The sequence below is a fragment of the Chinchilla lanigera genome, unplaced genomic scaffold, assembly GCF_000276665.1.
Source record: "Chinchilla lanigera isolate Chin_1 unplaced genomic scaffold, ChiLan1.0 scaffold00065, whole genome shotgun sequence".
Taxonomy (NCBI): Eukaryota; Metazoa; Chordata; class Mammalia; order Rodentia; family Chinchillidae; genus Chinchilla; species Chinchilla lanigera.
Genome location: NW_004955466.1, coordinates 2,273,069 through 2,300,848, shown reverse-complemented (window position 1 = coordinate 2,300,848; position 27,780 = coordinate 2,273,069). Strand labels below are relative to the sequence as shown.

General features: G+C 36.7%; 1 protein-coding gene and 1 long non-coding RNA gene across 22 annotated transcripts in view; one reads left to right on the top strand and one right to left on the bottom strand.

The window, feature by feature from the left end:
* LOC106150154 overlaps positions 1-17,436 on the bottom strand; it is a 48,564-nt gene extending 31,128 nt beyond the window's left edge. The window contains exons 1-2 of the long non-coding RNA XR_001236794.1: positions 17,094-17,436; positions 7,812-8,070 (exon numbers count right to left, since the gene is read on the bottom strand). This is a non-coding gene — a long non-coding RNA (uncharacterized LOC106150154). The remainder of the gene's footprint in view (positions 1-7,811; positions 8,071-17,093) is intronic.
* Rad51b (RAD51 paralog B) overlaps positions 1-27,780 on the top strand; it is a 701,675-nt gene that overhangs the window by 87,298 nt on the left and 586,597 nt on the right. Inside the window, exon 8 of one of the 21 annotated variants that reach the window (XM_013521916.1) lies at positions 17,850-17,905. The exons of the other annotated variants lie outside the window; for them this stretch is intronic. Coding sequence (XP_013377370.1) covers positions 17,850-17,888 — 39 coding nt within the window. The 3' untranslated portion in view covers positions 17,889-17,905. The remainder of the gene's footprint in view (positions 1-17,849; positions 17,906-27,780) is intronic. 21 annotated transcript variants of the gene reach the window in all.

Here is a 27,780-nt window from a genome sequence, read left to right as displayed (position 1 = left end):
CTGAATTTCACAGTTACTGATTGTTGGATAGGGCTGGGGGCTCTTTCATGAAAAAGAAAGATAGGATTATGCATAAACTGAATGTATTACTCTATTAAATATACTTAGGTGGACTCACCGTAGCCAAGAGAAAAGCAAGATCTTCTTCTCCTTCCATCTCTGATAGTTAAGACTTATAATCAGCAATTAAAAAGTAAACTGTCTTCTAGTTGAGAGTCAGTAATAAGGAAAACCTGGCTACACTAGAATGTCAGAAAATGTCCACTGATTAAATGGTATTTAAATATCTAAATAAGGTGTTAGCAGGGGTCTGAGAGAGTAATGCTTGTGCACATCTTAAGACTGTAGAAAGTTTCTCTAGTGCCATTTGGTAAAATCTTTTGGTGTGTGATCACTATTGTGGTACCCTACTGGCGTGGGCCCCTTTTATCTTCAGCCGTTATAACATATTTCTTTTCACTGATTTTTCTTCAAGAAATTTTGCTTTATTATTTTCATATATGATACTAAGGTCCTGTGAAATTGAATAGTATGTGACTGATAGACAAAGAGTTTCAAGCAAGGTCTATCACCAAACCTATGAAATTCCTGAAATTCTGTAAACTTATGAAATTCCTGAAATTAGGCAAAATTTTATGTGGACATGCTTAGGAGCATTATCCTGGGAAGAAAGTCCATAGTGTTCACACGACTCTTAATGAGTTTCATGAGCCTTGAAAGGTTAAGAGTTGTAATTAGAATTTTATCCAAGGGTATCTTTAAGATCACTCTAGATCAGAATAATGAAGGAGAATTCTCTTCCCAAATAGGAATCTTGGAAAAGGCAGGACCACTCTGGTTATTTTTAAAGTCTGTGGTCCTTCGAATAGCAGTGGCAATTCCAGGCAAGAAAGGCAAGGCAGGGGGCCTCACCATCCCTGACTTGAAATTATACTGCAAAGCTACTATGACACAGGGGCTGGGGATTTAGCTCAGCGGCAAAAGCGCCTGCCTGGCAAGTGCAAGGTCATGAGTTCGGTTCCCGGTACCGGAGAAAAAACCAAAAAAACAAACAAACAAACAAAAAAAAGCTACTATGACACAAACAGCATAGTACTGGCAAAAAAAAAACACCAGACCTGAGGATCAGTGGAACAGATTAAAGATGCAGAAACAACTCCAGACATACTTAGCTACCCTGTCTTTGACAAAGGTGCCAAACACATTCACTGGAAGAAAGATAGCCTTTTTAATAAATAGTGCTGGAAAAACTGGCTTTGCACATGCCCAAGATTAAAATTTGACCCATATCTTTCACTATATACTAAACTAAAATTGAAATGGATCAAAGACCTAAATATTATAACAGAAATATTAAATGTACTGGAACATAAAATAGGTAGAACTCTTGAAGACACTGGTGTAGTCAAAGACTATGAACAAAACCCCTATTACAGAGGGAATATCACAAAGAATCAACAACTTGGATCTCATCTTATACAAAGCTTTTGCACAGCAAGAGAAACCATCAGCAGAGTGAAGAGACAACCCATACTGTGAGAAAAAATTTTTGCTAGCTGTTCTTCAGACAAAAGACTATGATCTAGAATATATAAAGAACTAAAGTCTGTGGTCTTGAGATTTTTGAATGAATTTAGAATTTGAAAGTATATGCTTAACAATAGAGTTTTTGAACTGTCAAGTCTCAAGAGGATATCCTGCTTTGCAGAAGAATATCTTTCGGAGAATTTGACAATAATTCTTTCTAATTTAAACTTTAAGTCAAAGTTATTTTTAGAAAATAGAAAGGAATAGGAAGAAAATGTGTTATATCTTCTCATTGGAATAAATTTCTAAATCTTAAATTTCATCACTGGTTAAAAGAATACCTTTAGAATAAGTCTTTAATATAAGTAATTTAATAAGATAAATTGCTATTGTGCTTTTTTGGATAAAGGTTTAATAGGAGAGGGGATGGTTTATATGTCTTCCCTATCACCTGCCATTTTCTAGCCTTTTCATATACTTTGCTAAAGAACAGGACAGTTATAACTTAAATTTACATATTTCTGATATAGCTGTCAACTATCATTCTAGGTAGAAGAATTAACAAATAAACTTCTTAACTGGATTTGTTTAAGTCCCTCATTTTGATGTATATTTTAATCAGACAGTGATCTTTTAATGCTAGTTGTATTACCCAGTGTATACCAAAGACAGTTGTGTTGAGATGTAGTCTAAATAATAAATGTGAAGTGTTTAGTGCAGTGTCAGAAACTTAACAAGTGCTTGCTGTGTATTAATTATTGCTGCTGTCATCATCATCATCATCATCTGTATTGTATGTCTCCATGACTGAATTTGCAGTGTTGAGCATGTATAGTAAGATCATGTAGGCATAGAAGAATGGAAAGATCAAATTGATGAGCCTCTTGTTTAGAGAGGCAGATTAGTCCAGGAATTTAGAAACAATTTCTTACAAGATTATTTAGGTTTTATTTGGACTGATGATGATATAAATGCATAGATCTTTTGTTGTAAGAAAAATATGGTAATGGGATCAAATCAGTTTGAAGCTTTATAAAGACAGGAAATGTGTCTGCCTTTTTACCTTATATCCTTAGCTTGTATTTTAGTGTTTGGTCCTGAAAGATATTCCATTAAATATTTGTGTTCTGTCTATGATCTTTTTCTCATCTACACTCTTTAGCTTCCAAATCTAGCTGCATTTTTTTAATATTCAAAATTTCATCTGACTCCTAGGGTTATTGGTTATTATATCTTTCTTTCAAGGAGGTTTTATTTGAAACAAATAACTTGGGAGATGAGATTTAATTCAACCTAAGAATATTTATGCTTAAGGTGTTTATCTCAGTGTGTGTTCTGTTGCTATAACAGAGTACCTGAAGCCGGGTAATTTATAAAAGAAAAGTCTGTTTTGTCTTGTGGTTCTAGAGGATGGGAAGTCCAAGAGCATGGTAGTAACATCTTCTTGACTTTGATGAGGGCCACCAGGTGCTTTAGCTCATAGTAGAAAGCAGAAAGGCAAGTGGGACTATGTGAAAGAAAAAGGTGTGGTGGGGTGGAACTCATGCAATAGCTAATCCACTACCATGTGAAAAATCTTCATCTATTCTTGAGAGCATCACCCCCATGACCAAAACTACACCTCCTAGGTTTTACTTCCCAGTGTTGTCGCACTGGGGACCAAGCCTCAACATGAATTTTGGTAGGGGCAAGCCATGTTGAAGTGATGATTGTTATAGAAAGTCAAGTATTTTGTCTTAAAAGACACCTCAGAACTCCTTTATTTAAATTCATGTACATACCAAATAATCCCAAATGTTTATCACTTGTTACTTTGTGTAGAAATATATCTGTTCAGTCATTAATACTGCAGAAATTCTTCATTTACCCTTTCACATAGAGATTTTATTACTGTTTGAAATTTCATGCTGGTATTTTTTGTTACTGACAATGATAGTTTTAAATATAACATTATAGGGCTGGGGATATAGCTTAGTAGCATGATGCCTGCCTGGCAAGTGTGAGGTTCTGAGTTTGATTCCCAGTACCAAAAATATATGTATATCACATTACGTCTTAAAAGTTTGGAGAATTGATTTTAACCTCCAGTTACTGCTTTTTCTATAAAAGAAGACAGGGAGAATTTTCTACATATAGTTTGTGCAACACTGCCTGAGATGATGACTCTGGAGCCTTTTGTAATACGTAACAGTATTGTAACATTAACAACAAAAATTAAAGAAATTGTGGAATTAGGGTGGAATGAATGACTAACTTTTCTTGGAAAAAGTGACTAGACTTCATTCTGGTCTTCATTTATCCCAGTGAAAAACTTTTTCAATACCTAAAGGATACATTAGTTTAACCATTCCACTAGCATTTGGAAATATCTATTGCTTTTTCAACATTTGTAAGTCACATGGGGCTATTTGCTCAAAAGAACACGAGGTGCAGTAATGTTTCCATATGTTCGAAAATGGTTCCATCCGTTTAATATGACAAGAGAAAAATGTGATTTATTTTGCAAATATACACTAAGCTACAGAGGGTGCCCTTACAAGAATGAGGTACCTTCAGGGTTAACTATAGAGAACTTCGGAGCCATATGAGATCACCTCACAAAACAATAGATAGCATAAAGCCAGTTATTATTTACACAAGTTACCATCACATACTAGTATGGTTAAAATAGAATGTTTTATATTTAGATAAACTTTCATGATTCATGGGGTTATAGGACCAAGAGGAGACAGATTCCAGCTTTTCAATTTCAAAACTCTTAATTATGTTGTTACTCCTTTCTATCTAAATCTTTTAAACTAAGAGGACAATGAGGTTTAGGAAAAAATGGACACTATATTAAAGGCTAAACATAACTGTTTTATTTTGGTTAACAAATGTTTACCATTCAATTTATGTTTTAAAAGGAGTCATAAAAATTTCCCTTTACTGTAGCAAACTATTATAAAAGAAAAAGTCTGATCTCTGATGGTATTGTTATTATAGTCTTCACTCAACTCCAGAATGGGTGATAGTACATTTCAAAGGATATCAAACCTCAGGTTACCAACTGCATATACTATAAGCAAATTTGCTAACAAAAAGAAAATACTAGAATGGTACTGCTCCATAGCATGTATCTCCAGAGACCAATTTCATTTACAAGTGGTCAGTACCAGTTTACTCTGGCTCAGAAGACATCCAGAGTTCACTGCACTATTTGAATGAAACAGGGAGAAAGTATTCTGTGATAAAGAAGTTCAAAATGTCCCCTAATCTGAACTTAATCTTTGGTGATCCTAGAGCCAACCAAACCTTATAAGGATTCATTTTTAAAAATAAGACCCTATCTTCATGTATACCTTTAGACTATAACAAGTTACTCTACGCCTATGGACATCTGGATTCTATTATAAGTATAATAGAAATTCTAATCTAATATAGTCAATATATTGGTATTAGTTACAGGACATAAATTGGATAGTAAATGTTTGTTAACCAAAATAAAGCAACTATGTTTAGCTTTTAATGTAGTGTCCATTTTTTTCTAAACCTCTTTGCCCTCTTAGTTTAAAAAGTTTAGAGTGAAAGGAGTAACAACATGATTAAAAGTTTTGAAATTGGAAAGCTAGAATCTGTCTCTCTCTTAGTCCTGTAACTCCTGTAACTAACCTACATATCCAATTTAATACTTAGTCTAAATATAACACTGCAAGACAGACATCTCCTTAAACTATGGAAGAGCTATTTACTTAACTTTGCCTTAGTGGCCATTCTCCTTTATGAATAGTATTTACTTCTAGAAAATGTAATGTTTTCTGGAGTGTAAATGTTTTGCTGGGTCAAGAAGATGTAGAAGTAAATGAGCTACATAAAGTTTTACTGTAATATGAGAGGGAAGTGTGTGTGTTTGTGTGTGTGTGTGTGTTTAATTTTGAAACAGAGTATTGCTATGTTGTCCAGAAGGGGCTCAAACCTCTGGGGTCCAGGGATACTCCTGCCTCAGCCTGGAGGTTATATGTGTGTGTCACTGTACCAGCTTAATAAAATATTGAAGAAACACTCTGACCCAGGTGCAGGTCCTAATTACTGAGGAGGCTCAGGCAAGAGGCTCTCTTGGGGAGAAGTAACATACATGATCTGACAGTGTACATGAGCAGAGCCAGAGCACTTGCAGTGTAGTAACATATTGCAATTAGCTGTAGATCCTGTGGTCTAATCTTGTTCCTAAATGACATCTGAAGGTTGACCCTGTCCAAAGCATGTACACTTGGACGCATAGTATAACTGCTGCCTTTCTTTTTGTTTTTTTTTTTTTTTCTTCTGGTACCAGGAATCGAACTCACGACTTTGCGCTTGCCAAGCAGGCGCTGTGCCGCTGAGCCAAATCCCCAGCCCCTAACTGCTGCCTTTGAAGGGAAAAAAGTGACCTCACAACCTTACAGAAAGCTCAATGAGGTGAAGGAAGGAAGTCTTCTGAAAAATTGGCAAGAAAGAGGAGCAGGAGAGAGAGAGAAAGAGGAAAAGGGAAAGAAACTCTACCAAATAGAAACTGTTAAAAATATTAGGGAGTCTAATATTGTCAGAAAAACTGTACGTAAGAGATTGTTTGCAGCTGGGTGCGCTGGTACACTACTGTAATCCCAGCACTGGGGAGGCTAAGTCAGGAGGGTCCCTGCAAATTTGAGGCCAGCTGAAGTGGAGTTCAAGGCCAGCCTGAACTACACAGTAAGACCCTGTCTCTTAAAAAAAAAAAAAAAAAAGGTTATTGGCAGATTGCTGCTCTCTGAGGACTCTGAAAAAAAAAAGTGTTTTTCAACACTTAATACTTCTGAATCAGATGTTCTTTGGCATCTTAAGATGAGTGTCTCTAATTACATCAGCTGTTTTGTGAGGCTTCATTAATTCAAAACATATTCTAATCCTGTCTCATAAAGAACATTATGCTAAGAATTGCAAAAAAGAATAAAATGAGTAAGATTTCTTCCATCTTGAGAGAATTATTGCCTAACAAGGGAGGTGTATTATTAGTCAGCTTTCTCATCACTGAGACACAGCACCTGGCACTCACAATTTAAGGAGAAGTTTAATTTGCCTCATAGTTTAGGGGGGAGGGGCGGGGTCAGTAGGTCGGTGGGCTCCAAGGCAGGAGCATCAAGGCAGAAGGGTGTCGCAGGACAAAGCTGCTTAGTTCAGAGTGGTAAGAAAGCAGAGCAGGGCAAGAGTGCCAAAGAGGACAAGTTGAAGAACCCAGTGTCGACCTCAAGGCCACACCTTCATGACCCACCCAGACGCATCCGTAGGTGTGCTTCATCAGTCCCCTAGGTGGGCCTTAGAGCCAGTCAAGTTGACACTCCAACCTGACTGTCACAAGAGGGAACATCAAATCAAGCTACTCATAGAACAAAGCTGAATTAACCATTCAAGAGAACTGTGTAGATGAGACAGAGCCATTCCTTGTGTTAATATGAATGCTTCACGAAGGAAGAGTATGTGAACTGGACATTGTAGTATGTGCAGAGTTTGGAAAAGTGGGTGATGGGAGTGGGGTAAAAGTAGGTTTTAGCAAGAAAGTAACATGAGCAAAGATGGAGCAAAGGTAAAATCTGGAACATAGTTGGGAGCCACTGCTACTGGTTGATAATGTGGAGGATAGTACAGATAGCATGATTCCTTTCCTGTTTTGTTTTATTTTTGGCTGTCTTTTTGGTTTGTTTTTAACTGTTACTCTTAAACTTAGGAGGAAAATAAACAGACAGGATTCTTTAAATTTGAGCAGTTAGTATCTCTATTCAGTTTAACTGGATATTAACCGTCTTAAAATATTTTCAGTACCTACTATATATAAGATAATGATGAGCAAGATAGAATTCCTGTTCTCAAAATGCGTGATTATTTAAGAGTGATTTCACTCAGGAAATTTGACTTATTTCCATAAACTATATTCTGAAGTTCAATATGTTAAGCAGTATGATCAAACCAGGTCATGCATAACATTTTATATTCCCATTGTGCCTCAAGAGCTAGTGTTCAATAGGTTAACCACTCTCCACATTTGGCTGTTAAAATGAACAAATATTAAATAAAATTAAAAATCCAGATGAATTAGCTACATTGCACATGCTAGGTAGCCATACATGGCTAGTGGGTATTAGATTGGCTTGTGTAGTTATTTGACATTTTCATTATTGCAGAAATCTTTGTTGGATAATGCTGCTGTAGAGGTACAGAGCGTATTTTAATTGTTTTGATCAGGGAATTGGCTTGTCACTCATCTTTTCAGCAAACCTTCCTTAAGTGCTTACCATGTGCCAGGTGTTGTGTTCGCGCTAGGCAATGACGTCCTAGTTCCTTTCAGTCTTACGGAGGAGATCAAGGTAAGTGGACAGGTGAATAACATGAGATGTGGCAGGTACTGTACAACTGTAGGAGGAGGAATCCAGGTGGGTGTGAACACACAGAAGCAGAACTGAAGGTTCGCCTTTGGGGAAGCTAAGTAGTTGTTGGCTTGGCTAGTTGGAAAGAGTGAGTGGAAGAAAGCGTGCTCCATGTGATGTCAAGTACCTGGAAGTGAAACAACATGGCACATTTGAGGGACTGAAACTGTAAGGTCCTTAATTTAAAGTATTCCTTTACAAGGAAATATTTAATCAATTTTATAGCATAGACTCCTCCCTTTTCCAGCACTGGAGGGAAGGCTGGGTGCAGTGGTGAGCACCTGTGGTCCCAGCTGCTGGAGTGACTGAGGTAGGAAGATCACTTGACTGTAAGAGTTTGGGCGCAACCTGGACAACATAGGGAAATTTGTCTCTCACAAAAAACTGGACGGAAAAAGTTCCTGCTCCTTCCTTTTACGTCTGTGGGTGGCACAGGAAAAGGAAAATGCGAGAAAAGAAGGACCAAAGAAGTGAAGATGACCAGAAGAAGTTTCAGAGAAATAAAACAGGTAACGTTTGCTGGGGAGTGAGAGATGGTACCATTTATAGCACTCATCCCCTGTCTCAAATCAAATGTTCACACCAACCCTTTCAAAAGTTTATATCCCCGAAGGGCTGGCTTGGTATATATCATGAAATATGTCACGTGAGACTATTTTTTTGTGAGTGTGTGGTACTGGGGATCAAACTCAGGACCTTGCCCTTGCCAGGCAGGTGCTGTGCTGCTGAGCTATATCCCTGGCCCTGAGACTATTTTGAGAAGGAATTTAAAACTTGAATTTCTGTCCTGGCTCAGTTCATTAGAAATTGTAATACAGTTTTCTGTATAGTGTTTTCATGAGTCCATACCCATATAATGTATGCAACCTGAAGGAAAATTAAATGCTACTCTTCCATTTTTATAGGACAGAAGAAAAGTCACTGTCAGGTTAAAGCTTAAGTTTATAGGAAGAGTTAGAGTAGGATCAGGAAACAAAAGAATTGTGTCTTTATTCATCCATCATCAATTCCAGAGACTATTATATATATTATACAAAGTATGTTGCACGTAATAAATCTCTCACTTTTTACAAATATTTAGCTGTGTTGATTTATTTCTGTCCTACTGGCAGCCATCATGTCTCTGTTCTGTGTTGTGAACGTCTGTTTATATGTCTCTGTCAACATTGTCCACTGTAGCATAAAGGCTTCTGGAAGGTAGGGATTATGTCTATTTATTTTGCATAGTGGTTGGCATAGAGATGTGTTCAGAAGAAGCTATATTTTTGTTTGATAGTGAAGATGATTTTCTTTCTTCTTTTCCCATCTTCAGTTTGACTAAACCTTCTGGTCACTATTAATCCAGTGGGACACAGAGGCGGAATTAACTGTTCGGCGTCCAACCAGGATGGCAGGAGGCTTTCTCACACAGTGATGTGAGCATGATGCCGTTACAAAGAGCCACCCCCTTGCAAAAGGTGAAAAATACAGAAATGCCACACATGTTGGTTTTCATGAGGAAAAGTTTGGTATCTAGGCTTACCACTAAGAACTTGTCACATAAGCTTGATATGAAATCAAGACTGAATACAGTAAACAGGAAACTCAGATAAAGGCTACAGTGAAAAAATATTCCTCTTTATTTTCATCCCTGTTCGTATTTGGGATAAGCTTCTGGAGTAGTGTTGGAAGGTAGAAAGTAAATGTGATGAGATGGAGCTACAGCCAAAGGTTTCAGTACCTTTTGAAGATGCCTTGACTCTGAACAAATTTTAGTAGTGTATCTTCCCTTTAAAGTGTCCACCTTTAAAAACTTAGGTCACTAGATTACAGATCTGGGTATGCAAAGCCATTCATGTGGACATAACTATTAAACTTAGTTTTCTTTATTAGAATGTCCCATACACTAAAAACAGACTTCCTAGACTGATAATGTAGCTTTTAATATTTCCTTGAACATCTCTTTTTCCTTTCTCACTTTGCCTATTTTTCCCTTTCTCTACATCTATCATTAATTTTTATATTATATTTCAAGGAATTTTTAGGGAACACCTACCATATGTTTTATTGTATCCATTTTCATGTCAGTTTTTAAAAAATTAACCTTTAAAATTTTTTTTGTGTTATTTGATATTTAGATTCTTTATTTTTATGTTTTATCCTGTAACCTATTTAGGTTAATGCATGCAAAACTTTGATAAACTGCCAGTGCTATGTGAAATCTGAAGTTTAGTTTATGATTTGTAGATTTTCAGGATATTTCTGTTTGAGTTTCTTTGATTCCTTTGGTTAATACTTGTTTTTTTGAAACATTAACATCAAAAAAATAAAGGTAGCTCAGGGATAAGATTGCTGATGTATCTCAAAATGTTATTAGATGAAAAATGAGTTAAGTATAAAACAGTGAGAGGTTACTATATCTCCTTATTAGCATATATAGGCAACTAAAATTTTTGTTTATTGTATATTTACCTATTTCTGTCAAGAATAAGATATCCTTTGTAAAAGCATAATAATGGCTAAACTTTATAGAAACATACAAATATAAATTTAATATTCTATGTTCAGCATACAAATATACTAAATGACAAAAATAAATACTATTCCTATATACATTCAGAGCACTTAAATTTTTTATTTAAAATAACAGTAGTTGAGACAATTGCAGAAATAGTTTTACTCTACTTCGCTTGGTCTTTCTATGATCTAGTTTCATTTTTTTTCCTTAAAAGAATTCTTTATGATTTTAATTTCTTACCTTTGATTTCTTACCCACCAATAAAGGGTCTTGTGGTTTTTGTTTTTTTTTTCAGCTCAACATTTCAGGAGAGCCTTTAGTTTTTAATCTTTCACTTTAGAATGAAAAGTTTTTGTTCCACAGTCAATCTCAAGATTTTAGTAATTTGTTAACATCAGAGTGAGTATAGATACATTATATCAATACACACACAATACATCTATGAGAAAATAAATTTGTGAAATATATTTGCAAGAGCATTGCATGACACTTGAGCATATTAATAAACATTTTGCCAAAGTCTGAGAGGAATTTCCTTCTTTTTTTATGGTGTTGAGGATCAAACCCAAGGCTTTGTGCCTTAGCATGCTAGGCAAGCACTGCTCGGCTAAATTCCCAGTCCTGGAATTTCCTTCTGTAGATACTATTGTTTTTTTTTGTGTGTGTGTGTGCCACCGGGGATCGAACTCACAACCTCGTGCTTGCCGGGCAGGCACTTATGACCCTGAGCTATATCCCCAGCCCTAGATACGGTTTTGACAGAGAAAATTTGAGGTCTGTGCTTGCTTCACCTCTGAAATGGAAGAACAAAATCAGCCATGAGGAAAGTAGAAGTTTTCATTCACATCCACTGTGTTTTTTTTTTTTTTTTCCCGGTACCGGAAATCGAACTCACAGCCTCATGCTTGCCAGGCAGGCGCTGTGCCACTGAGCTAAATCCCCAGCCCCTTCCACTGTGTATCTATGTCTCAGACACAGATTGTATGCTGACAATTGGAGTGCTGGCATAGCCTAGTTTCCTATTTTTCAAAGATTGCAACATACACATAACTTAAGAAAAAACATAATTCTTGGAAAGTTATGCATTTTGGGTGATTGACATAAAGATGTTTAGTTCTTGGCTGGAAAGTTCAGTTCTCTTAAAGCTTATAGCTACTGTGTTTGATGAAGCAAACATCTTGGACACAATACAGTATAGCTGAAGGAAACAGTCCTACCAACTGATGTTCTTAGACAAATTATTTTACTTCTCCTGTTGTCACTGTTTTTTTTCTGGAAATTTTTTTTTCTACAAATACATATACAGTGTTCACACATATGTTTGTTTAAGTATTAACATCAGTGTACAAGTTCACCATGGAAAAAAATAGGAAATTCAGATAGGCCAAAAAGAAAAGACGGGACCATAGCCAAATATTGTGTGGTCGGGGATATAGCTCAATGGCACAGCACCTGCCTGGCAAGCGTGAGGTTGTGAGTTCGATTGTTGGTACCAAAAAAAAAAATAGTTTTTTTGGCTTTCATAGTTCATGTATTTGCACACATACACATGGACTCACATTTACATTCACACAAATAATAAAAATTTAAAATGAGTTCATATTGAGGTAAAATGAGACCATAGATCTCAGAAAACAAGTGGAGGACTAGCATACTGCTCTTTGTTGTGCTAGTCAATAAGTGATGTAGAACCAGGAAAGAAGAACACAGAGGTGGCTGCGAATGTAGTGGTTTGGTGCAAAATCTTCAAAAGTCACAGTAAACCCAGTGGTAAAAGAGATTAAAGCAATTTGTTAATAGTAATAGATAGGACAGAAAGATTAGTCAACAAAGGGATTCATTTTGTTATGATTTGTTTTGAGACAGGATCTCACTATGTGGTTCGGGTTGGTCTTGAACTCAATGTGTAGCTCAGGCTGGCCTTGAATTTTCTGGGATCCTCCTGCCTCGGCCTCCCGAGCACTGGGTTTACAGGTATACACCACCATGCCCAGCTAGCAAAGGGATTATTGATGGTTGTGAGAAAGAAGATTAAAAAATGGAATGAAAAAAGTATTTGGAGAAGTGATACAGCAAAACTTCACTGAAATGCAGAGCCAAGTCTGCCGATCAAAAAGATACACTGAATACTGAGAGTTGGTAGAGAAGGATCCACACCGAGTCAAGTCCTGGTTGTTGCTGAACAAAAACTTCTTTAGCCACTCAAGCAAAAGCAAAGGTTATCTTCAAGAAAGATCGGACAGATCTTTTTCACAGCAGTGTTATCTACTAGAGGAGCAGTGCCAACACAGTTCTGATACAGTACAACCCCATGACCATGTTCCAGATCAAGCTATTCTCGAGTTATAAAGGCAGCAGGCATATGTTCTCAAGTATGGAAGAACCAAGGGAGCACAAGCACTGAGTCCTTTCTGGAAAAACAAACGGACAAAAAAAATTTGCTGGCTAAAATTTAGCCACCCAAGAGAAGAATGAAAGACTGTGATATTACATATAAATGCACTTACATAAAAATGTAGGATTTAAAAACTATAGAAACTGTTGCAACAGAAGGGAACATAAACATTGTACATCATGGCAAATTGAAACTTCACATCTATAATAAAAAAGTGGGAGGGAGGTAGAAGGGATTCTTATTGTCTTTGTCTTTCATAGCAGGAATTCAGTCAGTGCTATCTAAAATTTAAAGTAGTTTGAAAGTAACAATCTGCTTTTTATGGTTTTTATCATTTTTCATGAACTTAGAGGGATCTTCTGCACTGTTTCTTGGGTAAAGAAGCATTTATCCATGGTTTAATTTTTTTCATTTTAGTTTATTAATTTCAAGAAAAATTAGAATTGATATTCCTTATTTTTAAAAGTGACTGCACCCTTACCCCAGAAGTAATAGATTGTTTCCATCTATCCATCTATTGATTTGTACATATGAATAGTTATCTTGAATGATGTTCACTAAATGTCACTACTGAATATTCTTCATTGGTGTGATTTGGAATGATTTCTTGCATTTCCTGTATTATTTGAAATTTTATAATGAGAATGCTTTAACAAAAATGATAAGCTGGGCGTGGTGGCTCACACGCCTGTAATCCTAGCACTCAGGAGGCTGAGGCAGGAGGATAATGTTAGCTTGAGACCAGCCTGGGCTACAAAGCCCTAGGCCAGCCTGAACTGCATAGCAAGACCCTGTCTCCAAAAGACACAAAAACCAAAAAAACCCCAAAAAACAAAAGTGGTAAAGTGAATTTATTACTCTGAAAAATGAATTTACACTTACACAGTTTATGTCTTCATTTCTTTTAAAATGTATCATGACCCTTTTTCTCTTGCCATCATTTTAAACAGTTGCAGTTTTTATGAGTGTGCTGTATCTCTTCTAGTGCTGATCTCGGCTTAGTCATCTGTGATGACTAAGCTGACTAGATTAGTGGGGTTGCAGTCTTGTTCTCTAAGCAGAGAAATCTTCCATAAATAAAACAATTTATAACTCTTTGGCATCTCACATAGGATATCATTTCAAAGCTGTACATATTAGAAAATTTCAAACTAGCTTTTTGCTTAGAATTTTTTTGAGTGACTATTTTCCATGTATTAAAAAAGAAAGCAGCTAGTAGCCATAATCTTCAAAATGAGAAATTTAAAGTAATAGGGCTCTTTGAAAACCAGTCTGTTTCCCTAACTTTAAGTTACTTAGTCATCATGCAGCCGACCGAAATGAGTGAGACTTGAGTCCAGATGTCCGACTGCCTATGCTGTTCTTCTCTTCGTAGTACACACATTTTAAAACATGATGGACAGAGAGGATGAGAATTTCTTCTTACCCCATTTCACGTGGTATTAACATGTAAATGTTAGGATGTGTACTTAATCTGTTGGTATTTGTTTTCTTCATCATGAAAAGAGATCAGCAGTTCAGCCACTATTGTGAGCTCCAGGAGTTAGAAAGGAAAGTGAGTAGAATTCTGGCAAGGAAGAAAGCATTTACTTGTCAAAAATTTGGAATTTACTGTGGTTACTGAGATTAAAATAAAACTAAAACTTAACTTGGCAGAGGATTAAAAACAAAGCAGCTCCAAAGTGTGTGTGCATCATGAAGAAGATGGCATTAGCCCTCGGGCGTCCAGGGGGGAAGGGAAGATTGTTTCTTTGTGTTGCCAGAGCTGATTTATTTAGCTATGATTTCAACATGCCCACAAGGCAAACTCCAGAAAATGTTGCACAACAACGTTAACCAGAACAAATGGTGCTTTTTTTCTCTATACCTCCCCCAAGGATTTTAAAATAAAACAGCAGTGGGGTTTTTCCCCCTTTCCTTCTCAAACTGTTTAAATGGCTCTGATTATGTTTGACTTTGGGTGTGGCAGGTTTTAAAATCCTAAGTGGTAATACAGGTTCCTGAACAAGACAGGGAATTAGAGGTGCTGTGACTTGATTATTGGGGTGCACAGAATGTACGATCACCGATGGTACCATGGTCTACCGCAGGCTGCTCTCAATAATAGACCGTCTTGGGAAAAAAACTCTTATTATGATGGGACATTTATTTTGGAAACTGCTAAAGAAAAAATTTGACAGAAAATTAAACCAAACCATTTTGTCTCGTATTTCCTTTCCACACAAGCACTTTGAAGCGCTATCTTAAATATTGTCAAATCTCAATTATGCTGGCATTCGGTCAGCACTATCACCATTCTCACAAACTTGAATTAAAGGCACATGGCGGTACACTGGATATGGCACAGAGAAAGCTAGCACACAAGATTCTTATCCTTTTGGAGCTTAGTAAGAGCTTCTATCACAGCAAGTAGTTCCACAAATCCCAAGCCTATTTTTCCAGGCGTACTTCAAGCACCCTCCCCCACCCCCTGTGTGCTTTATCTTCGTTAGTGGCCTCCCTGTTCTCGCAGCTGGAAACCTCACATTCATCTTGAGTCCTTATGTTCCCAGAATCTCCACAGCCAATCTGTCAGCAAGTCTTGTCTCTTCTATCTGAAAATTGCTTTCGAATATGTTCCTTCCCTTTTCTTCTTCTCATGACCGTTGCCCTGTGAAGGCTTTTTCATCTTTCATTTCAGTTCTTTGGAGAGCCTCTTATCTCCCTTAAGTTTTTCCATTTTTCTAACGCATCTTCCATACTACTGTCCAATCTCTTCAAAGACAGATCCAATTGTGTCATTCTCTGGCATTAAAACCTTTGGTGGGTCCCATTAATGTGCAAGGGATGAAGTCCAAACTTAGCTGGTCTGGCCACAGTTTCATAGTCTCGCCCCGGTCTGCTTATTCTTGCCTCATTTTCTTCCATAATCTTCTCCGATCTTTTTTTTTTTCTTCTCCTAGCTTGAGCCCATTTCCTGTTGCCATTACTCCAGTGGCTCTGCTTCCTCCTACTTCCCTAGCTTGGTGATTCCTTGTGCTTTTGGTCATGTCGTTCCTTGCCTGTACACACGGAGCACCCTCCCTTGAATGATAAATTCCCGCTAGTATGGAGGAACTGACAAGTCAGGATTTTACAGAGGATACTCTTGATACATAACACAAAAGAAATAAACCAGGCCCTTAGAGCCGAGTGACGAGGACAGTGTTGGAGCAGAGTTCAGATTAGCTGCAGATTACTTTCTCCTAAGCAAAAAGAAGGAAGGACTTCATTCCAGAGGTTACTGGAGCCAGCAGTGATGAGGCTGATCTGTAACAATATTAAATGGCCACCTTTTTCCTGTTAATGCAAACAGTCAAGAGCTAGATCTTATTTTTATAGCTGGAGGTGAGAGGAACCATAGAAGATTCGTGGTGTGGCCGTGAAGGTAAAGAATTAAGAAGAAACTCAGCCACTTTTGTCTCCCTAATTGTACGTCCTACTTTTATCTCGCTTGACAGTACAGTAAAGAATAGGTAGAAACCCACAGGAATAAAAGCCTTCACATTCGTGCTTTAAAACATCAACAGACACACAAGCTTATATATTACATAACTTCTTTTATATTGAAAAAACCTAAAGTAGAAATAATTTTTAAAAAACAAAAGACAGCTAGGTGAGGTGGTGCACACCTGTAATCCCAGCACTTGGGAGGCTGAGGCAGGAGGATCACTGCGAGTTCGAGACCAGTCTGGGCTACAAAGGCCAGCTCACTCACTGCATAGTGAGACCCTATCTCAAAAAGACAGAAGGAAAAAAAAAAAAAAAAAAAAGACAATAGGAAACAGGGAGATAGATCTTTTGGAAATGGGAAGGGGATCTGGAAATGGAGTGGGGAAAGAGGAGAAAGGTAGGGGAATAAAATAAATCAAGATTTGTTAAGTGCATGTACCTATTTCCCAAGATGAATTTTAACATGTACTGCAAGCATTTACTAATAAAAAATTAAAAAATCAGTAGGATTTGGAATGATTGCCATAACTCAGTGGTAGTACGTGTGCCTTGAGTTCAATCCCCACCTAAAATAAGAAAAAAAATCACCTGAAGGCCTTCCTCATACTTGCACCCAGGGAAGCTTTTTCCTAACCCATGCATACCTGTGTTCAGCTTTTGTCCTTTTCATCCTGTTTCTTAAAAATGTTTTATGATATAAATAATACATAAGTATATCATTGTCAGAATCATCAGAATATCTGTGAAGACTATTTTGATGTGTCCCTCCCCTCCATCACGTTCTTACCAATGTAGAAAAGAATGACTGTTCTTGGTTTGGGTTCCTAGCCTTTCCAGTCTTTTTTCCGTTCTGCCTTAGAGTTGTTCAGGTAGATAAGCAGGCTTAAGAAAGGCACGGAGCATTGCTTTGCATGTGGGCTGTCTTTACAGAAACTTAATCTGCTTGTCATCTTGCAAAACTGCTTTTTTGACTCACAATTTATCTTAGAGATCTTTTCCTATTACTACATAAACATGATTTATCATATATTTTTCAACTTCTGACACATCTTTAGGGCTAGTTAACCCTTTCTCTTCTCATAGTAATATCATGTGAACAATTAGAAAATAAAAACCCTGAAAAATTTTTACTAAGCAAGTATTATATCTGATACCAATTAAATATGAAAAAATTGCAATTGTTGGCTTGGGGTGAAATGTTTTCTTTGAAAGTTAGACTCTCATAGAAACACTGTTGGATCTAGTTCAAAGAGTATCGCTGGCGTTAACACTCTCTGCCCTCCTTTCCCCCCAGCCCCTTTCCCAATTACTGGCATTGCTGGAAATTAAGTATAACCAGGGCTTTTTGTGGTGTGTATACATCTGGTTTTCCCTTTTCCATGTGCCTGAGTCTTCCTTTCTCAATTGCTTCTGTATAGCACTTAAGTTCTCAAATTAAGTCAAGAAGCAAATTTGAAATCTGTAAAATGAGGGGATTGGGTAATCTTTTAGGGCTTTAATAGCTTTGGGATTCTATTAAGTTATTGAAATAATTTATTTTCAGAGACTGCGTTCCGGTGGACTGAAACTTTTCTGTGCTTGATTTGGTTGTAGTTAATTGTGAGTATAAATAGCATAATCCTGAAATAGATGAAACTTGTGCTGTTTACTTGTACTCTTCCTTAAAGAATATTTGTATTTATCATTTAATGTTTAAAGCAAAGTTGACAAAAGACTTGATAATTGTCAAGTATTATTATTACCACCAAACTATAGGTTTGATTAGATTAGACCACTACTATCAAATTTTAAAAAATCGTATAAAGCTAAGAAATATAGGAACAAGTCAACATGAATAAGACTAAGAATTTGCAAGATGTTTTTACTTACCTGATTTTGAGTGTGCAGAGATCTAGGAGATATCACCAGGTATCAGGAGCAAATGGCTGGGAGTCAAGAATTGGGGAATTCGTCGAGCCTATCACAGTCTCACTTGGTGACTGCAGGTCACTCTTCATTCTTAAAATTTCCCACCGGTAATATGTAGTAAGTTATTTCGGACTCTTACCCTGGGATGTTTTGTGAAATAATAATGATGCTAACCACTGTCAGTTATTCTGTTCTTCTCAGTCAAGATTGTTCTGTACAAGTGAATGGTAGTGGTGAGGTAGTTATATTATTATTTAAGATAATTCTTGGGAATAAGAAAATACCCAGAGCTGGTTACTTAAAGTTTTTGTTCATTTCTTAGCCCAGGAAAGTTAGCAGTGTTCTATGTTAGGTGAACAGTGCTGAAACCTTATACAAAAGTAAAGGATTGTGGCATTGTAGAAGCTAATCCAACTCTAGAGTTCTGAGTCATTTGCTGCCTTTTACAAGAGTTAGTGACCCCTACCCTATTTTTAAAAGGCATATTTAGGTGCTTTATGTCTGTGCTTTATGTCCGTGAGTTCTGTCATTTAGGTAACTTTGGGGTAGAAAGTCATGTAAAATTTCCTCTTTACTTGATTCTCACACTTTCTGTGCAGTAATGCTGTCAGATTCTTTCTAAATTCACTTTTCACCTTCATGGTTGTTTATTGTTATAGGAACATGTAAGAGACTCAGCCTCCTGAAAAACTCCTATTATACTTCTTGTGCAAGACACAAGTAACACTTTCTCTATAAAGGAAAAGTAAGTATGGACAAAAGGAGGCATTTATTTGAAGGGACTGTTTAAAGAAACTCATTCCTCTCGTTCTTCTTTCCAAGCTGATATCGCTGTAGGTAATACAAGAATTCTTTTAGTGTTTGGTGTGCAGCTGGTAACCAAAACTAACATTTGACTGTGTAAAGTCCAGTGGCATTTGTGTGTATTTTCCACATCTGGGGCAGTTCTGTTATGATATAAAAGTACTAAAAATTAAAAATGTTATGTATAGATTTCAAAATCAAACTATCTATGAACACATCTTGCATCTTGTTCTACGTATAACCTGTACTGAAATGAAACGGTCATGTTTACAACCCAGTAGGGCTTTAAACTACTCTGGAGTGCTGCAGATCAGGCTCAGCGGAGGCAAGGCATTCTCAGTTGATTTTGTAAGGAAAGGGTCTGTTTTGTTATTCAGCAGTTTCATATGAATTTAAAAAGAGGACTTGTGTTTGGTTAGTCCAAGTTTAAATTTGTTACACTTCTTACGCCAGGAGAATATGCTTTCTTTCTATCTGCAGATTTAGTAAAGTTGGTCTTGGAACATGGCTGTAAAGGTTAGGAAAAGCAAGGTTACTCTTTGGATTTCTCTTGAGTTTCAGAAATCAAATCAGTCAAGTAGCCACGAAGGGCAATTAGAGAAGATACATTGACTTGCTTTGCATCTTTGTTTTCTCATTTACCTGCAAATGTAAACTGATTTGCTGCTCTGTTCTTAAAATTAAATTGCAATTAAAGACAGTTTAATAACGTTGTAGAAACTTAGGAAAAAGGAGAATAGACTATGATAGGATTTGCAGAGTCTTGAAGATCACATAGTTACTGATATATTCCAGACTGCCATTTTTTGTTGTTGTTCTTGTAGCATTGTAAGTTCTATTACTGTTTAGATTATTCTGCCGTGGTAGAAAGAGTTGGCTATTGTCTGTGATGAAATCTTAACATACTATCTTGAATGAATCGCATTACTCGGCCTTTCTTTAATTTTTCTACCTATAAAGTGGAGAAATGAATCTAAGATTTATTTACTTCCTTGGAACCAAAACTTTGGCTTTCAATGTGAATGAATTTAAGACATAAAATAGCATTGACACAATAGTGCATTCTTAAGTGTTCTATCTGGAATAAAAACAATGATGTTCAAGTTGGTTGTAATTCTAACCATCTTCTACTGAGCATCTGGTTTATTCATGAGACTCCTATTATTAACTAGTGGTATTTTTTCTAGTTAGTTCTTGTTCTCAGGAAGATATATAGTTTATCTCGGAGGTGTTAGCACACTAAAGACTGAATAACTAGTTGTCCTAATTAGAAAACTAGTATTAGTATCTTCCTGATCCCTGTATTATTTAAATATGATTGAAAAAATCATTTTTCCTCTTTATTTGACATGATTGACAGCTATACTATCTGGAAAATTTAAGAAGCTTATTAAATGTGGCTTTTGAGTTTTAAGACCCAGGGAAGAAGCTAGACTTTAGAAATTATGGCTTTATGGTTTGTTGGAGTGTTTTGCAAGGAAGAATTATTAGGTTATGAGCCTTTCATATCTGTGTTTGCCAGAGTAAAAAATTGTGGCAGCAAAAGTTTGTCTTAGTAATAAGTGTTTACATTTTATCTTGCCAGGGCAAAATGATTTTTGAATACATACAGGAATTCAAATACTTTATATATAATCAGTACCAAAAGACAGTCTGTTTTCTGCTTGGTTATAAAATTGATACACAGTCTTATTGCTATGTCCTGATCAAGCTGTATCAGAGAGATAGTGTTAAATAAGATTTTCTGAAATGAAGCCTGTTAAATACATCAGACTCTTTGGTTTAGAACTGTTACGACACAAATTAAGAGCTGCTCAGTACAATTTAGGAATGGTTAGTTTCAGGATATTTTATATAAACATTCTTCTAGGGACAGGTCTATATAGGCTAGATCTGTAGAAATACAAGTTGTTAACACAATGATGACAAAGTAATTAGCCATATCTGTTAACAGAGTATAATCAGTCACATCTGAGCCTGCTGAAAGGTTGGTTCCCTGTAGTAAAAATTCAGGCCCCTTTCTTGACTCTCTGGAATAATAATTTTGGACTAAATCCTTATGTGGGCTTGAATCTAATTTTGTACTTCTGGATAAATAGTGTGCCAAGATAGGCAACTAGATAAAATGAAATCCACTTAACAATAGGATAGATTGTGAAAGAATGAGAAATTAGCAAGAAGTTTCAGTGGATAGGACCCTCAAAAGAAGGTGAAATGCTTGCTGCCATCAGATTCAAAGAAAAAAAAAATCTTTGTCTAAACTGTTAAAGTGGATTTTATGTAAATTGTTCACGCTAAACATTTGCATTATATATTTCTATTTCTTTGTACTTCTCATTTGATGAAATTTTCAAACCGTGGTTTGCTGGAGGGGTAAAAATCCAAACCCAAACCACATAGGACAAATTGAATTACAAACCTGGTGTGGTCCTTTAACTCAATTACATCTAATTTGTGTTATTTTAGTCATCCTGGGTGGCAGTTGGTCTGCATAAAAGCCCGCAAACGGTTTTATTGTAAGAATTTGTTCTGATTGCAACTCCTTAAGATTAGTAGTAACCTATTTATTTTAAAGTGGCAAAGTTATAGTTTAATTTGGTGTATCAGTGCCATTTTAAAAGTTAAAAATTTAATTGTTCTTTGAATAGATGTTTAAAAAAATTGAGCATATGTTTACTTTAAAAGTTAATAACTACATTTTCTTATATCTTATGCTTTTTATGTCTTTCCTAAAAATAACATCTTAATTACTTAGCAATTATCAATTTGAAGGCAAGGAAATACAGGACTTTAGATTTTGAACTGCTCAAGTAAGTATTTCAGCATTCTAAACCAAAATTTAGGATGGTCTGGAAAGAGAAACATGAAAAAATATAACTTATGGATTATTTAGGTCAGTGGAATAGACCTGAAGGTTTGAGCTAAGATTCAGGTAGGACTGAGTATAAAATGCAGTATAATTTATCACAGTGAAGTCCTTAAAACACTTCCAAGTGAGTCATGCAAAAGTTGACACAAGAATCACTTATATGAATGGTGTCTAACAATTGATACTAATTTGTCATTTGCTGTCTTTAATTAGTATTTATTTTTTGAAGAGTAATCTTTTGAACAAAACACTCAAGTTTTATATAACTTATTGAATATTATTACTAACTTGAATGAGGAAAAGGATATTTAAATATTTTTTTAATATCAGAGATAAAATCTGCAGACTACAGATGCAAAAATAAAGCTATATATAACAGAAGAACTTTGAATTATTTTCTATGGTGGACAAATAGGACAATTCTAAATTTTAGAGAATATAGTATAGTGAGGTGGTATATCCAACAGTAAAAGAAATGGAAGAAAAAATGATCTGTAATATGTAAATATGTTTACTTTTCAGTTAGCAACTGAATACCTGGTAGGGACTAGTTATTGTTCTGGGAAAGTGGGCTTTTTATTTTGTTTTGCTTTTTGTTTTTTGGGGACAGGGTCTTGCTATGTAGTTCAGGATGGTCTTGAACTCACTACGCAGGCCACACTGGCTGTGAACTCATGGCAGTCCTCTTGCCTCAGCCTCCCAAGTGCTGGGATTATAGGTGTGCACCATCACGCCTGGCTTTTTTTTTTCTTTCCCTGATACTGGGGATTGAACCCTGGCCTTTGCATGGAGTGACATCCCCAGCTCTTTTGTACTTTGAGACAGAATCTTGCTAACTTGCTACCTTGCACAGGTTGGCTTGAACTTGTAGTCCCCCTGCTTCAGGCTTCCAGAATGCTGGTAGTACAGGTGTGAGGCACTGCATCTGGCTTAGGTATTATTCTAGGTATTATGACTTCAAAGAGAGAGCTGGGCATGGTGGCGCACGCCTGTAATCCCAGCACTTAGGATGCTAAGACAGGAGGATCATTGCGAGTTCCGGACCAGCCTGGGCTACAAAGTGAGCTAAAAGTCAGCCTGAACTGCATAGCGAGACCCTGTCTCAAAAAAACAAAAAAATAAAAATAAAAAATAAAATTATTTTTTGTTTGGGACAGGGTCTCACTTTATTGCCCAAGTTGGCTTCTGACTTGTGATCTTCCTACCTCAGCCTCTAAGAGGTCGGGGATTTTAGGTGTGTGCCACTGTGCCAGGCCCAGTAACATTTTAAGTAACTTTTATTATCCTATATTCATCTTTTATAACTGGCACTACTTACCCTATGTAGTTGGAACTTTCTTGGGTCCTCAGTGGACATGTACTTCTTTGCTTCCTCTCCTGCCTTTCTTACCTTATTTGGTCCCCCCCAACCCCCACTGGCTTCATGTCTGTGTTAGTTATCTATTGCTGTTACATGTTACTCTAAAACTTATCAGTTTAAAACAACGAACATTTGTTATCTCAGTTTCTGTGGGTCAGTAATATCCTATCTGTGTTTTTCACATGTGCATGTTAAACATTGGACATTTAATAAATATTATGGTGGTTTTTTTTTTTTTTTTTTTTTTTTGTCTTTTTGGGACAGGGTTTCACTACGCAGTTCAGGCTGTCCTTGAACTCACTCTGTAGCCCAGGCTGGCCTCAAACTCACAGCAGTCCTCCTGTGTCTCCTTGGCCTTCAAAGCTTCCAATAAAACAGGCTTTACCCCATTTATTCAACCATGTGTCTTAACAAATACCTACTTTACTTAAATTGAATTGATTACACCTTAGATCAAACCGCGTCTCCATTCCTTATGCCATTTCACTTTTACTTTCCTGTAGATGCAATGCTTCCCCTCTTTGCCTTTTCAAATTGTACTGACTCTGTTCAAATCTTGGTACGTTCCTACTGCCTCTTTCACAAAGTCATTTTGGACTATTCTGGCCCATCTAATTTTTAATCTTTAGATTTTTAGTTTTAAACTATTGTACTAACACTCAACATCAGAGTTTGTTTGTTTATTTATTTTTATTTATTTATTGTCTTTTTTTAGAAAGGGTCTCACTATGCAGCTCAGGCTGGCTTTGGACTCACTTTGTAGCCCAGGCTGGTCTTGAACTCAAACTTGCAACGATTCTCCTGCCTCAGCCTCCCAAGGGCTGGGATTACACGTGTGTGCCACCACACCCAGCCAGAGTTTATTGTTTTATTTTTAATTAGTTTAATTGGGTCATTTTCCCTTTCCAACTAGAATTACAATTTTCTGAAAGATCCTTTTATTTCACATGTGCTGATTGTGATATACTCTCAGTGAATGTTGGTTGACTGAATGAAAACTCAGAAATCTTGATTCAGATGTAAAAAATTCTCTTTGCGACACTACTGAATGAATAGCTCCTGGAGCTCTTCTTGAGGATAAGCTGACTTCAGGACAGTTTGGAACTACATTTCATCATTTGCCTAAGGAAGCGTTGCTGTATGAAGACATTAATTTTTTTTTAAAGTTTCCCCTGGCCAACTGTCAACATTGGCTGTTAGCCTTGAATTATCAAAGCAGAAGTTTCTGAGTTGCGTGGAGCAGAATAGACACTAAGTACCCAGTGACCCAGGTCTAGGATCTGCAGCTTGCTTCAGCCGAGGCCCTGGCCAAGCCCTCTGCCTTAGATAAGTAGAACAAAGAATTTACTTTTATCTTTTCTTTCTTGAAGTTTTCCTGGATTTGATTCAGAATAACAAGGGCAAATAACTGAAATTTTGCGTCAGCATCTTCTCATTCACTGAGAAAAGTTAGAATCAACTAATAATATTAATTAAAATACAAACATATGAACAGTCTGAAAATAATATGGCCAGTTGTGTTCCATGACATTCTTAGTATACTTAGTGCCAGCTCCAGAGAATGAGGCCTTGAGAACCAGTGGGAATTCAGGCTCCAGTTCTTTTGGTAACTTTTAAGTTCAGTTCTTCTGATAAGATATAATGCTAGCCACATTTACTAGTTTCTGCCAGTATTCCCTTGTTTCTTCTGTGGTCTTCTCTCTGTCCTCACTTTCCTGTTCCTCTCCTTACTTCCCCCTCAAGCTGTAAGTAGCATGTGTAGTCGCAGTGAGAACAGAGGAACATTGGACTTTTCATTAAGCCATCCCAAATTTCATGTAGGCTTGGTTTTAGGATTGTTTATGTCTTGGCTTAGTTACTCGTACATTTTTTGTTTACCTGTAGCTAAATTACATGTATTTTTATACAACCACTCTGTTATTTGTGCATGTTAGTTGTGGTCATTAACTATGTATTGGTAGCAAACATTTAAAATATTTGGAAGCAAAACATCTTTCTTTGAGCCATCCTGCGCAGCATGTATGAGTAGTCAGAGTAACACTGACCAAAAACTATACAAGAAAAACCTTTGTGTAATTTTTTTTTTTTTTTTTTTTCTGGTACTGAGAATTGAACTCACGACCTCAGGCTTGCCAGGCAGGCGCTGTGCCGCTGAGCTAAATCCCCAGCTCCTAAGAAGAATCTCTGATGTAAGACCAGTTCATTCCTCCAGATGAGCACTGGCTCATTTTCCCTAAAAGTTAGTATATATAGACTTCCTTATCTAAAGCTAAAAGATAGTCTGTAAGGTCAGAGGAAATGGTCTTGTTAAATTAGAACGTTAAACACATAACTTTAATGTATGTACTCCTGGAAAATCTACAAGGAACAAGGTGATCTGGAAAAAGATATTCTTGAACTAATTTGCTCCTCTAAAACCCTTTTTCTTCAAACCCTTATAAAAAGCCCAATCTCTCACCTTGACAGTATAAGTCCTCATTTGGAACTTGCCTGCTGTCTCTCTTGACACCATGCCCTGCCCAAATAAACTCTTATCTTCACTTTTATCCTTGAGTTGGTAAACTTTTACCACCACATCACCAACACTCTGTATGCCAACTCCCATGGTACTGGTGTTTCACCAAGATTTCTGCCATTAATGATGGATTACTTGAATTAGAGACATTAGAGAAGTTGGAAAGATTAAAGCTTTCTTATCTTTGATCGTCATAGCTGCTGATTTTGGGATACATTTTCTGGAGAAGTCAGTGCACATTTGCTGTGCGCTTACCAGATCACCTCCGTTAATAGCATCTGTCTGCGACTTGTCCTCAGGATCTGCTGTATCTGGAAGAACTTCTCATAATCCCAGCCCTGAGAATAGCATCTCTTAGTTTTTTTTGACTTACCCTGTACTCTGCACATGTGCTGTACTTCCCTAGCCTGTAGACAGTCTCCTGGTATGCATAAAGGGAAAAGAGGTAAAGGAGGAGGAGGGAGAAGGGGAAGGAGGGGCAGAAACAGATTTGAAAGTTTCAAGAAGCATATTCAGAGTCCTCAGAGGGACTCTGCTCTTCTTTAACTGCTGCCCTACTCTGCTTACCACCACTTCAATATTTTCACAAGGAATTTAAAATAAACTTTAAATAAATTTATGTGTATATCAGTTTTTCACATCGATTCTCTGAAAATGTCAAATGATGGCCTTAAGAAGAAATCTCATGGTTTTTGCTTGGTTTCCATCTTCCTTGATCACTCTGCTATCCTTTATACAAATATGAACATTCCATGCTTGGAAAAAAAAAAAGGAAAAGGTTTAGTGAATGCAACTTTCGCCACATGAATCTTTGTCTAATCAGCTCCACTTGAAAGTGTATATTTCACTGGATGGCATTTGCAAATTGTTCTCCCCACCAACGGGACTGACAATATGAAAATGCTTCCATATGCTAAACACTCATCCACTCATCTTGCTGCAGCAGACGGGCGAGGGAGGGAGTACCGTACTGGCCAGCAGTCGTATAAACATCAAACTGCAGTGTGGGTAGATTTGGCAGGGGGAGCCCGCGGAGTCCACTGTGAACAACTCTGCAGCCCTGAGGCTTCACTACTATTCAAGATAAGTGTGGAGAGTTGTTTTTACCCCACAAGAGTAAATTTTTTTACAGTACAATTATGATTTGTATACAATTTGAAAATATTTAATTGAATACAGTTAAAATAGAGTATTAAACTCTAATTTTGAACAGGTTTGAATATTTTAAGTAAATAAATACTTTTGCTTTCGGGATATTTGCATATTTCAAGGCATTTCAGTAGCCACTACTTTCTTCTGGGCCCCTAATGCCTTATGCCTGAAGTGCAGGACGGCTTCTCTCTGATCTCTCCAGCTTTAGTCGTTCTCCCTTTTAACCTGTACTGCTGGTACTACTAGGATAATCTGTTTTACTTAACCCTCAACGTGTCAGTATTTCTGTCAAAACCTGATTTATAACTTCTTTTAAGGAATCTTCGTAATAATCCTGTGTGGCTCTATATTCCACAGTACTTTTGAAATTAGCCCATTCTCCATTATTTTTATGCTGATTCATTAAAATATTGTTTTATATCTGTTCTTTTCTTCCCAAGGAGAGATCAGTGTGACTGGAACACTGTCCTATGTTTCCTTTGACTTGAGGATAGCGCTCTTCTGGTCACATAGTAATTGTTAAATATACTCTGGTACTGCATGTTATCATGTTTACATTTGTGGCTGTTTAAATCACATGTTATCAAATAGGAGAGCTGAAGAAAGGTACATGTATAATGCTTAACATATACTAGAGACTGTAAAAGAAGTTCTGCTGAAGTCGGTATTTTGTCTTCTTTACAGATTTGTTAGTTTTAGAATTGATGTTTTATCTCTTAAATAGAGAAGTAGGTCTGATCTTTATGTGGTTGTGAATTGAAATTCCTTTATTTCATTTCTAATGCTAGCATCCTTGACAAAAAAAATTGCAAAGAACAACTTAAAAAAGAAGGTATAGGGGCTGGGGATTTAGCTCAGTGGCACAG